The sequence below is a fragment of the Lissotriton vulgaris genome, chromosome 6, assembly GCF_964263255.1.
Source record: "Lissotriton vulgaris chromosome 6, aLisVul1.2, whole genome shotgun sequence".
Lineage (NCBI taxonomy): Eukaryota > Metazoa > Chordata > Amphibia > Caudata > Salamandridae > Lissotriton > Lissotriton vulgaris.
This window is the reverse complement of record NC_141694.1, coordinates 1,221,159,336-1,221,174,187: the sequence shown is the minus strand read 5'-3', so window position 1 is coordinate 1,221,174,187 and position 14,852 is coordinate 1,221,159,336. Positions and strand designations below refer to the sequence as shown.

General features: G+C 46.4%; 1 protein-coding gene across 2 annotated transcripts in view; it reads left to right on the top strand.

Annotated features, from left to right (window-relative positions):
* The window catches only part of LOC147708648 (cAMP and cAMP-inhibited cGMP 3',5'-cyclic phosphodiesterase 10A), a 1,277,009-nt gene that overhangs the window by 694,904 nt on the left and 567,253 nt on the right, over nt 1-14,852 (top strand). For both annotated transcript variants that reach the window (XM_086927318.1, XM_086927317.1), the window contains exon 7: nt 11,786-11,941. In XM_086927318.1, coding sequence (XP_086783444.1) covers nt 11,786-11,941 — 156 coding nt within the window. The remainder of the gene's footprint in view (nt 1-11,785; nt 11,942-14,852) is intronic.

The following is a 14,852-nucleotide window of genomic DNA, read 5'->3' as shown; positions in this document are numbered from 1 at the left end:
AACTAATGCTGGTGGGGTTAGTTATTTTAGATAAGATGTATATCTCAATTCTTTAGTATGTAACCAAATGTACATTTTTAAGTAAATTAGCATTTTATGTGTACTTTATTAATTTAGTGTTTGTTTCATAGTCTATTGCCAATTGTATTTGTACCCAAATATGAGTGGTTCTTGCTACAGTCTGTAGCCAAACTAAAACTTGATCCCATATTCGCATGTACTTGAAAAATTATCCTTTCAATACTGTCATAACTGAAATTTGCAACCTATTTGTCTGATAAGAAAGTGATCACCTGAATTGGAGAATGTTAAAAAAAAACACTCCAGGGAGAATAAGGATAGTTCTCCTTCAAGGGACACTTTGTAAAGCAACAGACTTAGACTATCCATCTCTCCCTTATTTGGTAAGGATCTTGAAACACACACATTTTTTTTGTTGATGAAGTTAGAGGTAGTATTTTTGTTTTTCCCTTGTGCCAACAAATGGCCCCTACAAGTCCTCCGACTATCTAGGCTTTTCTACCCGCTATATCATGAGGATGGGCCCAATTCTTCAAACACTTCTTAAAAAATAGGAAATAAACTTCTCCAGTATTAGGGTGTCTTTCATAGATTCACATGCTTTAATATTCCCCGTTGTCGGAGTGGGAGTCCCACAGTAAATAAAATAGCAATTATATAATATATATATATATATGTGTATATATGTATATATATATATATATAACATGAAACCTGAAATATGTACTAGAAAAAGGCATAAAAACCGCCTACCCACATTTCTACATAGGAATGCATGGGAAAAGGAAAAACCATATACAGTCTATCCTTGTCATTATGTTGGTCCAAACTGCAGCCAATCAGGCGTCAGCAACCCTCTAGAACCTTCTCCTCAGAGCTCAGCACCTCAGATTTACCGCACGTCATGTGTAAGGGAGTCTCCCTGAGCTCTGCTCAGTTTTTTCTACTCTTCTGCTTTTTGCCTGGTTTTCAACATGTCTTCAAGTAAGAAATCCCTCTTCAGAGCTTGTTCTTCATGTGGAAAGCTAAGACTTTATTCAGAGGATCCACACAGTAAGTATATTTACTGTCTTTACCCGGACCATGAAGTGGGAAGTTATAAGTTCTGTAGAACTTTCTCCACAAAGACTTTAAAGGATAGGGAAGGCCGTTTACTCCTCTGGCTTCAGAGACTTAAAGACAAGGAGCATGTACTTTCTGATGCTGAAAGCCTCATGTCAGGTCGTTCCCAAGCAGCCTCAAAAAAGTAGTAGTGTGCAGGAGTTGCCTTCTCCATTTATAAAAAAGAAGAAAATGTCTCTTTCTTTGGCCCCTGCGGAGTCTTCACCTCTTCCTACTACTTCTGGGCCCACGAGACCTGGCTCTCAGGCTACTGCTGCGACTTCCACAGAATTTTCTGTGAGGAAAACGATGGTGTTGACTACAGTTCAGTCGACGAGATTGGCTGTCTCTGGTACAATGACGACGACGGTCACGACGACGCTGTCTTCTGGGTCGTCTACAGCTGTTCCGTAGTCGTCGACGATGAGGGTGATCCTCAGTTCAAAGACTGTGTTGTAAGTCATTCCAATTTCGTCCTCGTCGACAAAGAAACTTCAGTCGACAGTTAAATCATCGTCGGCGAAGGGTGTAAAGGTGCTAGCTTCGTCGACGCCTTCGACGAGTATTCCGTCGACCACGGCCCCGTCGACGAAGAAGCCTGTGCCGTCGACGAAGTCTTTGCCATCGACGGTTTCGCCGTCGACGGCTGCCTCGTCGACGATGTCACCGTCGACTACTTTTTCGACGACAAAGACCAAGAAACCATCGTCGTCGTCGATGCTGACGACGGAACCATCGGCAGGATCATTGCCGTCGGTGATGGAGTCTTCAATTGTGGAAAAGACATTTCCAGCTACAATGCCATCTACATTTGCCTCTCCGCCATTGCTGCCACTACCTTCCACCGGTTCCGCAAAGGATGACACTCCTCACAAGGGTCATAAGGTTCAAAGTAGCCGCCTTGCACTTCCTGGTGATACACTGCCTCCTTCACCTTTGTTTGCTACGGACTCAGACCAGGAGTCTGAAGTTGATGTGCATGAGTCCATCTCTGACGCTCACAGTCCATCTGAATTAGTTATAAAATGTCAAGAGTTCAGCAATGATGATGAGGAGCAATATGACCAAGCTGCAGAAATGCCTGTTCAAATTCCTACTGCGACGTTACCTTTGTCACTCATCTCTAACTTACAGAATATGTTAATGACTACAACAGACGTTTCCCTCCATCACCGCAGGTGTCTACTGTTCCTTCCATCTTAGCACCTACGGCGGAGCCGGCAGCTGCTCGTTTCGTGCCTCAACCACAGGTAGTTACTCAGACACATACCTCCATTCAAGTACACGCAACTGTGTATCCGGATGATGAGGAGGAGGAGAACCCACCTGAACGAGAGGATGGGGAGGTTACTGATGTGGATGCTGATGATAACATGGCGGAGTGGGATGACTTTCGAGCTCAAACACCGTCTGTAGGAGAGTAGGGTCTGCAATCCTATGGTCACCCCAGATTTTTGCTTTTTGCTTCACTGGTTTATGACTTTCCCTGGCTGTGGGCCTGCTAATCAGACCCACAGCCTAGCTGTTCTCTCTCTAAATTGACATCCATGTACCTTAGGTGCATTTACCAATTGGTATTGGGTCACTCTTGTAAGTCCTTGTACAGTGTACCATAGGTACCCAGGGCATAAGTGAACCCAAGGCCTACCAGGGGCTGCAGCATGTATTATGCCACCCCTGGCTGGCCATCCAAATCTGACACAACTGGCTGATCACTCAGCTGGGGCAAGGTGGTGTAATCACCCTTTGCTTTAGATATAGTATACCTATATCTAAACCTAGAATGGACACATATACTCCTATTAGTCACTCCTATGGCAGGCCTTAACAATCCTGGAGGCAGAATGCTTGGAATTATGTGAGATAGTGCTCTGGCATGAGCTGAGCCTGTCTACAGCTTTCGGAACCAAGTCCTTTAGCTGTTTCCATGATAACGCTATACCATATACTCTTAAGTGCATTATAACCTCGCGGTTATTGCTAACTTTGGCATAGCATTATCAAAACATGTTGAGTAAGGTGTCATACGAATTGGAATACTACCCCCTCGCCAATTCTGGCGACTGGGGTAGCATTCCACCCTTTTAGAGGGACACGACATGTACCTAACTGTGAACCCCGGTTAAAGTTAACTCGAGCCTCAGCATCACAAAATGGATACTGCCACCACAGACACAAGTCTGACCTCCTGCTGCTGGGAGTCCTTCCAGCGAGGGAGGCTTGGACAAAGGGTTTCCTGCCTTGGGAGGTGCTAGCACCACCCTAGACTGGATTTTGTGTATTGGGTAGTACCGGGCTGAAAGGTATGAGACATGCCTGGAGCACACAAGGTGCCCTGTGCATACACCTGTTCAAACCAGTTGCTGGGGCACTCCAGCCCCAGCTCTGGCGCGAAACCGGACAAAGTATAGGGGGTGTAACCACCCCCTTCCTGGTCCCACCCATAGGAGGGACCTAGTGATAGTACAGCCCCCTTTAGGAGTATAAAGATAGGAGCTGGTCCCATTCCAAATTAGATTATCCTGAATTGAATCTACAAGAAGAAACTCTGGACTTCGACGTTCTGCTCCGCAATAGACTGAAGAAATCTTCCTTGTGGCCAAGGAGTGACCACCCTGCGCAAGCAGACACCTTCAAGCGTTCCAGCGGTTGCTCCAGACTGGCCCTTGCTTCCTTCCAAAAGAGAAGTACCCCGGACCTTCCTGGTCCGCATCAGACGCCGATTCCACTCACCGCGTGGGTTGCCTTTGCCAAGGCCTTTTGACGCCGAATCCGGAACCAACACCGCCGACAACGAGAGCCTACGTGGGACAGCTCGTGCCTCCATCCTGGTCGTCGAAGACACCTCCTCGTCCACGTGGCTGCAGAGTCAAGCGTCCACTCTTCACCTGATCGCGACGGCAGCATCTGGTTCCTTCCTGGTTCCACTCCTGTCACTGGCTACTGACTTTGAACATTGTCCCCTCTGCTTTCAGGTCTTCAGCTTCCTTGATCCACCCTTGGATCACACCGGACATCTTCCTCCTGGTCGCCTGCAGCATCTTTTCTTTCAGGCTCCATAGACTTCAACGCAGAAACCCGACACGACTTCGCACCTATGCACCCGCAGCCCGTGGGTGAGGTAACAAGAGCATTTCGGTGCTCAAGGGTAGATTAACTCTCCTAGTGTCCAGATTTCCAGTCGTTTTAGTCCTAACTAGTCAGGATTGTCCGTACTCACCTTTTTCGTAAACTGACTTGACTTTGTTACGCATCTTGCGTGTGAGTTAACACTCTGCACACGCGTTCCGTGGGCCTCCTATTACTTACCTAAAGTTACGATAGTGTAGTCCCAGCGATCCTACAGCCTCTGGACAGCTCCGTTCCTTCTATCGACTCCCTTATACCACTTGTTTAGTATATGATTTGTTGCGCCCCAAGGGCAACATTGTAACTTGGCAACTTAACGTATTTTTCTTAAGAGTCTTGTCATGTGCTTAGCCCTCTGACCTCATAAAGAGTTCAGAGGTGTATGTTAGTTAATAAATATATTGTTTATTTTCATAACTACCTGTGTGGTGTCCTTTCATTTGGTATTCAAGGGGTTATATGTGGTTAAACAGCTGGCTTCACATGCCAAAAGAGTTTAGCCTAAGACTGCTTTGTCCATGCTACCATTAGGATAGCTGGTCTATAAGGTTGACTTACAACCAATCACCATAAGGGTTGTTTGGTTAGGTGATCACTAGAACTAGTGAGCATCATATATCAGGCCAACTTCTCACAATGACGAATCACTCTTTGGGGCTCACATTGATGAGGCACTACAGTCAATTAAAAATGACACGGCACGCGCCTTCGGAACCCTGCAATTTAAAAAGCAGCCCTTTCGGGGTGCTCAAGGACGAGGCACCAACTCTAATTTTCGAGGAAGAAGCAATCAATATCGCTCCTTTAATCAAACCAACCAGCGTTATTCCAATAACCGACAACAGTCGTCTCGCCAACAGCCGGCCAAAGCCTATAGAGGGAAATCCTCTTACAGAGGATCCTCTAATAAACGACAATGACTTGCCTTTAACCCAGCAGATAGGAGGTCGAATCTCCCTGTTTTGTTCTCAATGGTCCTACATCACCTCGGACCGTTGGGTTCTAGATATCGTTGACAAGGGCCATGCGTTGGATTTCGTCACCATCCCTCCTCCAACTCCACCTTCCGGACCACCAACCCCTCACATCAAAGAACTTTTCCATCAAGTTCATCTTCTGATTCAGAAGGGTGCAGTAGAGGTGGTGCCAAGGTCTCAAAGAGGGAAGGGATTTTATTCCCGTTTTTTCCTTATCGTAAAGAAGAACGGGGATTGGCGCCCTATATTGGACTTGAGAGCGCTCAACCACTATCTCAAGAGTCAATCATTTCGCATGCTAACGCTTACAGAGATCTTGCGTTTGCTCTTAGTCGGAGATTTCATGGCAACTATTGACCTCAGAGATGCTTACTTCCATGTCCCAATACTCCAGCGTCATTGGACGTTTCTTCGTTTTCGGGAGGGGCAGAAACATTTCCAGTTCAAGGTCTTGATATTCGGCCTTCGTTCTGCCCCACGATTCTTTACAAAGACGTTGGCGCCTGTAATGGTCTATTTAAGTCTTCAAGGTGTCCAGATATTTCCGTATCTCGACGATTGCCTCCGGAAGTCGCAGTCTCGCACACAGCTGATTCAGCATACATCCCTTTGCCAGAGGGTGTTTCGTTCCCTGGGCCTGTCTCTCAATCTGGAAAAATCCCAATTGTGTCCAGCTCCTTTCAAGGATTTTCTAGGAGCCACATTGGATACAACTTTGGCAAAGGCATTCGTGTCCCTGGAACGTCAACAACGGATTCTGCGTCTAGTATCACTTCTGCTGTCAAAGCAGTACGTTTCAGTCCGACTACTGAAGTCATTTCTGGGAATGGCATAATCGTGCATCGCACTCATTCCACATTGCAGATTACGGACACGTCCCATTCAAGAAGAATTAGACGGTCAGTGGCGTCAAATCACCGGTTCCTTCAACGACCTGGTTTGTGTCACGACTCGCATGAAAAGGGCGCTCCGGTGGTGGGCACAGCCAGTGCACCTTGCAGCAGGGACATCATTCCTATCCGTCACTCCGGATCTCACACTCAAGACGGATGCCTCTCTGGAGGGATGGGGAGCGCACCTATCAAGACAGATGCCTCTCTGGAGGGATTGGGAGCGCACCTACAAGACCTCCCCGTAAAAGGAAGATGGACTTTGCCACAGAAAGCCTGGCACATCAACAGGTTGGAGCTCATGGCTATATTCCTAGTGCTCAAGTCGTTTCAGCCCGTGCTTCGAGGAGAGTCAGTCCTGATACAAACGGACAACACAACCTGCATGCATTACATAAACAAGCAGGGCGGAACAAAATCTCAAGTGCTGTCTCGACTAGCACAGTCCATTTGGGACTGGGCACCCACGCACCAAATCACAATCACCGCAGTTCATCTCCCAGGACTATCCAACCTCCTGGCGGATTCCCTCAGCAGGTCCCGGTCATCGACCCACGAGTGGGAGCTGCACCAACCAACACTCTAAATGATTTTTCGGCGATGGGGGCGCCCAGCGCTGGATCTCTTTGCAACACCAGAGAACCGGAAATGCCCATCTTATGCAAGTTGGCATCCCCACAGAGGGTCTCAAGGCAATGCCCTTTTGATGAACTGGTCCAATCTGTTTGCTTACGCCTTTCCTCCGATCCCTCTAGTGCTTCGGGTGCTCTGGAAGATGCGGAGAGAACCCTGCCACATCCTTCTGATAGCTCCCAGGTGGCCTCGTCAAGCATGGTTCTCGGAGTTGCTTCTGCTGTCCCAATGCGAGCCCATCCTTCATCCTCGGATGGATCTGCTCACCATGGACAAGGGTCTCATTTACCATCCGGACCCCTCTTCTCTGAGTTTATCAGCCTGGAACCTGAACACTGTGAATTTGCCCATCTAGCCATTCCACAAGATTGCCGAGAAGTCCTTGCTCAGGCCAGAGCTCCTTCAACTGTAAAGACCTACAAGTTAAAATGGCAAAGGTTCTGCCATTGGTGTGCTGCTGCTGGTGTTCATCCCATTCGTGCAACGCCGGCACAGCTCCCCCCTTTCTTCTTGCAATTGGCTCAGTCCGGACTGTCTCATGCCACTTTAAGGGTTTTTCTGGTGGCAATTTCACGCTTCCGCCAGGATGGCTCCACCTCCCTCTGTTCATCTAGAATCATACGTCAGTTTTTCAAGGGACTTTTCCGTAAATTTCCACCTATTCGGCGCCTTCCTCCTGTTTGGCGCCTTAATATTGTTTTGGCACAACTAATGAAGTCACCATTCGAACCCATACATAGAGCTGACTGAAAGTATCTCACCTGGAAGGTGGCTCTACTCCTTGCATTGACGTCTTCACGTCGCGTGAGTGACATTCATGCATTCACGATCAATCCTCCGTTTCTGCATTTTCAACTGGATTGTGTGGTGCTTCGCACCAACCCTACCTTTTTACCTAAGGTACCTTCAGATTTCCACATCAATGAACCTGTTCTTCTGAAGACTTTCTTTGCAAACCCACAGTCCCCTGCGGAACAGCGCTTGCACTCCTTAGACATTAAGCGGTGCTTGAAGTTCTATATCAACAGGACTGCTCCGTTTCGCAAATCTGATCAGCTCTTCGTGGCTTATGGACGTTTTCAAAAAGGGTATCCAGTTACCAAACCTACTATAGCACATTGGGTGTCTTCGGCCATTGCTTTCTGCCATCAGAGGGCTGGTCAGCCTCTGCAGTCTTCGGTGAGAGCCCACTCTACCAGATCGATGACGTCCTCAACGGCCTTATTTGCTGGTGTTCCGTTGCATCAAATTTGCAGAGCAACCACGTGGTCCAGCAGGCACACGTTTACGAAACACTATTGCCTGGGTGCCATGAATGAAGCGGATACCGCTGTAGGACAAGCTGTGCTTCGTAATCTTTTTCAATAAGGTGAGCCTCTGTTCTACCCTCCTCCTATTGGTTTCCAAGTATAATGTATCACTCAGATGGTCTTACAGCTGTTCAGCACATTTTGGGACAGAGCCCCTACATTGTTACTCACACAACAATATGCTTGTGAGTATGATTGAGATATGCTTACAAAATAATTTCTTCATGTTTCAGCTGATGTGTTTTCAACAAACTAAAGGAGTGGCAATGGGATCATCCTTCTCCCCCAGTTATGCGTGCTTGCATATGGGACTGTAGGAGAAGCAAGTTCTCGGAGTCTTGCATGCTGAAACTATGCGTAACCATGTAGTGTATAACATTTCAAGCTTCTGAACCGGATTAGTTCCAGTAACCCTAGTAGAGGCTGAGACTGTACTATAATATGTATATTTACTCTTGTAATATCAGTTGCCTTGCTTAAACAGTCTAGTCTTTAGAGCCTTGCCTTGCTCTGGAGGGCAGGAATAAAATAAAGTGGGTGATCACCTAGCAAAGACCTTGCGCACTGAACAATATGGGCACTGGGGCCAAAGTCTGCACGCAGTAGGGTTTGGTTTGGACATCCATGAATATTTGGGCACTGTTGCAGCCAACGCAGCCTAGCCAAAGCCATAGACCATGCACATCAGTTTCTGCAACCCGCAGTTGGACAGAAAATAGGTACTGGCACCAAAATAAAAGTTGCATATGTTTGCAGATTGGGCCAGTCTTGAACTTGTGAAGACTGGTTGTATATGTTTTGCAAGGTATGGAAGATTGCATGAATTTTAGCTTGCACCAGGTAATATTTGTTTTAATATCCAGGAAATTAATAGTAAAAAAAGTCTCATCAGTCCATAAAACGGGACTAGAAACAGTCAAAAAAATGACCCACACACTGACCTGTCACACCAGGGTCTAAAGGCCAGTCCAACCGTGCTCAGGGTATGTCCAAAGACCAGGAACTGTAGCCATATCTCGTACCTAGCCAAAGGCAAGGTATGGTGACTAGTCTTCATTAGACACAGCCCAAAGATCATGTGCACCTGGAATTGGGCGCAGGGCCAGGCCATAGGCCAGAGTCTGTAACAAACCCCTTCAGCCAATCCCCACTGCGAAGGGCCTTTATAGAGCTGACACCAAATATGTCATGCCTCAACATAAAACACATAGCTCGCCCACCAAATGTTTGGGTCAATATATTGTTATAAACTCAAACTATTTATAGCAATAAATAATACAAATTAACAATATGACATAATTTAAGTATCAAAACAAAAGAATAGTGTATACATAGTTAGACCAATTGTGTCAATAGTAAGGTGTTGTGTAATGTCAACAGTAATGCCGTTTGTGGTATTGTTACATGTGTGAGGTCATGAGCACTGCATTTGGTGGCCAATTTCTGTTTTGTTATTGGAATAGTGCGAGCTACATTTAGTATAGTTAACCGTAACTGGCTACTTTCAGACAATTTTTGGTTATAATTTGTAACCTTAACTTCACTTTCATTTTTGCAATGGAACATATTTGTGTGAATGTGTATGTGTATATATATATATAAGTCCATAGACCATATTGGACGGTGTCCTGAGTGGATGATGTCATCAGTGATGCCATTTAACAAGTCATGAGTAATTTGTTATGTCCTAAGTGGTGCATGACAGGGGCGCAAGTTAGTTAGCTCACTAAACAATAACAGGCGAATTTCAGTAGTTTTTCAGTTTTCTAATGTTAATCCTTATATCAGTTTAACACCTAACTATAACGTCACTTCAGCATTTGTGTTGTCTCTGAATTTCTGTGCTTTTCTTAGCATATAAATCACTCCTTCGGGCAGACTGCTGACAACTGACTGAGCCAGGATGATATTATTCCTTCTGTTTCGGAGATCAAATTTCACTTGGGAATTAAAATGGATAACCACAACTTTGGGCTGCTGTATGTGTCAGTCTGTCTGGTAATCTATCCCTAAAAAGGTGTTCTGGTAATTGTGGCCCTCATGAGGTCTTGATTACATGGTCAGGCCCATGAGCAGTTGAAACGCAACCCAACACCTTCTTTTAAAGGACAATATATGCATGTAAAATTCAGTAATGAAATGAGTTACAGGCTGTTGCTTCCTCTAGACAGTAGCTTAGAAATGATGTACCATTATACAGCAGATGTATTTGGTGATTATATATCTCGTGCTGGATCAGGGATTTTTTAATCTCAAACCCCGCCACTGGCCACATGGACCTTTGTCAGTCGACGAGGAGAGTGGAAAAGGAGCCATCATTTACATGTAATTTCTTTAGACCATGAAGACCAATTCGGACTTCACAGGAAACGACAAAAAGAAAAGAAGTGGGTTTAAAGGATTTATTAACAAATTCGTTTAATCCAGACCATTAGTTCATTAAGTATTCAAATTGTAGTAGGCATTATTACAGACTTGAGTGGTCTAAAAGTCGATATTACAAAATAAGACAAAATAGAGCATTAACACAAAGTACAAATAGTATATAAAATATGCAACAAGTGGGTTCCAGAAACGAATCCCCTAATCTAATTTGAAGGATAGGCTAAGAAGGGGTATTTAGACAATAAGTAAGATGTCCACTTCTGAAAAACAAATTAAGGTTTCTAATGAGGGAATAAGAATGCATAAGCATGAAGCCTAAGAATTCAGGCTGTGGGGATTAGCAGTGGCGAGAAGGGTCTTTTCAGTTTGAGGTCAACAAACCTCCCCATAAAGGGATATGCTCTGTACGCTCCATCTAGTCTAAAGAGCTCGCTCTATTATAATTCAGCACACACTAGTTGCCACATTTTGGCTTGTTCCCACTCTTGTGAACCAATCATTTTTCTCCAAACTGGGAGCGAATATAGTCCCATATTTCTCAGACTATGACAATGTTGGTTTGCACAATGGTGGTTCCACCCTTGAGGAGTTACACTGGACAGAATTCTGTGGTTCAGACAACTATTTCCACAAGTCGCACTTCCTGGCATCTTCCTATCCTCCTGGTGAGAACCTCACTATCGGTTGTCTAATATATAACAAATTCCTATTCACTAGCTAACAGAAGGCTTTTGGGAAAACACAGCATGTACAGTGGGAAAAAAAAACATCTCATGCAAAATAACTCTGAAAATAGCAGACCTTTTAGTCTTAAATGTGAAAAGTAGACATTCAAGATGGCATTAATATTAAACTAACTTAATTCTTTACAACATGTTAACTTGAGTGGTTGTTTACAGTGGTTAAGTGTGGTTACCTATTAAATTTGTGTTAAATGTGCACATTTTATTTAACATGTTAAATCACGCTTTAATGAATTGGTTTATATTGCAAAATGAAGAATTATACTGCATCCCTGGTATCCCCACCTATGAATGACAATTGGAGTAATGTTTTATATTAATTTTCTTCTTTCTGAACCCAATATTGTTCGGTCTGAAAAGAGCATCCAAATCCTAATAAGGACGACGAGCCAGGAGTTTGTCTATTCCTCTAATGTATTATGCCCTATTGGAATATTAGGGAGTTGCGTGATGGTAGGCGGGGCACATAATGCCCTCGTCAGGAAGGAAACGTGCAAATAATTTCCTTGATTTCGCATCATTTATTTTGTGTAAAACTGTTTGATGATCGCCTTTCCCTTTACCATGTTTACAAGTTGCTGTTTGTCTCGTTTCAGGATGAGCGGTTCCCCAAAGGTACTGGGCTGGACTCAGGGACTCGTATCCAGTCTGTTCTTTGTTTACCAATTATGACAGCAATTGGTGACCTCATTGGAATCCTTGAGCTTCATAGGCACTGGGGGAAGGCAGCCTTCCATATCAGCCATCAACAGGTGATGATTTAATTTACTTGGTTTGTTACGTAGCACACATGCATTGTTCTATATGTGTTGAAGCTGCAATCAACGTTTTGGTGGGTGTCCACACTAGCCCCAAGTATTTAATGGCCACACATTTACCTATGTAACATAAATTAATATGAAGTGGGTGCCTTCATTATCCTGTCTGTACAGTTTACACTCTAATTTTCATCTTAATATGAGGTCACTGAAAGTCTCAATGAGATGAATGTCTCAAATAACCTAGAAATAGTTATGAATCTCACAACCATTTCCTTGTGATCTTCAAACTGGCATAGTGGCAAATGTATACTTTGTCTCATAATGTATGATATTGTCAGATCCATTAACAAGCACTCTTCAAAACATTGAAAATGTGATCTAAATTCTTTGAGTGTTGGAGCTATCAGATTGCTGACATGGCTGCTTTCTCTTGAGATCCCCTCATGCAGCCCATTCCTCTGCTCCTACTCCCTCTTTAGGGCCTGTATCCGCCATAAGTGAAATTTACCAGTGAAATCTGCCAAAGAGTGGTATGTCTTGCCACTGCAAAAGGGATTCTGGAGTTATCGAAGTAGAGGGGTGGAAGATGGGCTCTTTTGGGGAGATAACATATTTTATAAAGCTCATAGCTACCTCAATGAGGTGTCCTAATGTTAGGTACAAGAATCCACAGCCCCCAAATAAAACAATTAAACTCCCTAGCTCCCACCCTTAAAGAATCAAGTTTTAAGTTGTGTCCTAAAAACATAGTCTAACTGAATTTGGCGAATCGTCAGAGGCAAAGAGTTCCATAGATTCGGTGCCAGATAGTCAAAGGAGCACCCTCCTGAGTGTGGTCTTTTAATTTTACTCACAAAACAAACATTTCCCCAGCCGATGTTATATTTCTTGTTGGTATATATAGTCTGACCAGAGATTTAAGGTACTGTGGTCCTTTTTTGCAAATGCCTTGTGACAATAGCACAACGCGTTAAAGGAGGACCTATGTCTAACAAGCAGCCAGTGCAGGTTCTTAAGTGTGTTCCCCATTGACACACGCCTAGGAATATTCAGAATAAGGCGTGCAGTGACATTCTGTACTCTGAAGTCTTTTGATCTGACCCTGTATAACCCCCAGGTACAACACATTGCAGTAAGCAAGCCTTGGCACAATCAGAATCTGAAAGAGACACAATAGTGATAGATTCCTTACCTTAAAATATCCCCAGGCGTCAGACTGGATCCGGAAAGTTTTGCTAGCAGTACCCCCTGTGCGTCAGTAGGCGGCATCCTGCGGCTCTGCGTCCGTCGCTGGCGTCGTATGCGCTGAGATGTCACGGAGAATACTTGGGCGCCACCCGTGCAGATCCGGATAGAGCACGTACCTTAGTCACTTTTTGACTACTCTTTTGAGTCTTTTTGTCTCCCCCCATGCTCTCCTGGTGCACGTAGGGATGCCTGGATTTAAGTCCTGCGGGGCCTGCCGTCGCAATATGTCGGTGGCGGACCCCCACGATGTGTGCCTATACTGCCTGGAGACTGATTAAGACTCCAGGGCCTGCCGAGATTGTCGAGCCATGACCCGAGGGCCTTGAGGGAGCGGCACCGGAAACTGCTGGAGGCCCGGCATTCGTCCCACCGCCGCTCCCAGTCCAGGGACCGTTCCCGGGACCGCTCGCGGGGCCGTAGCCGTCGCTCCTCTGGCTCTAAAGTCTTTGCCTTTGGATTCCGATAAGCGACGACATAAGAAGAAGCCCAAGAAGTGTGTTCGCTCTCTGACGTCCGCCCGTCGATCCTCGAATGCGGACGAGGGGGAAAGGGGTTCTGCCCCTGCGGCTCCCTTGGAGCCTGGGAGTCCTGCGGCTCCCTTGGAGCCTGGGAGTCCTGCGGCTCCCTTGGAGCCTGGGAGTCCTGCGACCTACCCGCCCTACCAAGTCTGTCGGTGACTCTAGAACAGGTGCAAGAGTTTCTTGCTGCCATGGACCACCTTTTTAGGCCTCGGGCTCCCACCGGCGCGCCTTCGGGCCCTGCGGTACCATGTCCAGATCATGTTGGAGTACGGATCCAGCTTCGGCGCCACAGGATCCTGCACTGTTTGCTCCGGCGCCACGAGGTACAGCGCTGCCGGCTCCTGCCCCAGCGCCGCAGTGGGTGCCGTAATTTCCACCCTTTTGTTCCTGCCTGTGATCCGCATTGGGACGCGGCACCGGTCTGGCCACGGCCGGCGCCGTTCACGGCGCAGTTTTAAATGCCATTTGTCCCCTCTCCGGCTCCAGCTCTTCTTCCGCGACCGGCTCCTCCTGCAGCAGAGGTTCGAAGATGACTGTGAGGGGTCCGAGGACCCTCTTGCCTGTCAGTGTGACTCCGAGCAGGACTGGGTGGACGATCTGGAGGATGCAGGCGACCTAGATGTCTCTTCTGTCCCAGGGTTTGCCTCCCCCCCCGCCTACAATGGAGGATGGCGCTTCCTACACAATGGTTCTCCATTGGGCTGCTGAGGTCCTCAACCTCTATCTTCCTTTGGTGACCCTCAAAACTAACCTCACCGAGGTGCTCTAGACGGCGTCTACTTCGCTGGAGCCGCTGCTTCCCTTCAATGACGCCCTCACCGACGTCCTCTTGGGCACTTGGTTGCAACCGGCCACAGAGGCCCCTGTGGATAAGAATGTTGCCAGGCATCACCGCCCGGCGCCTGGTGACCCCGCCTTTCTGACCACTCATCCGACGCCTGAGAGTCTGGTCATCCAGGCCTCGACGTCGCAAAGTGCCTTTCCCATGGATCCACTGGATAAGAACTCTAAGAAGCTGGATCAGTTCGGTAAGCGGTTGTTCTCTTCGGTCAGCTTGGGGCTGCGGTCTGTGAACACCGCCTGCCTATTGGGCTGCTATTCCCACGCGGTGTGGGATACCGTTACTCAGGTGT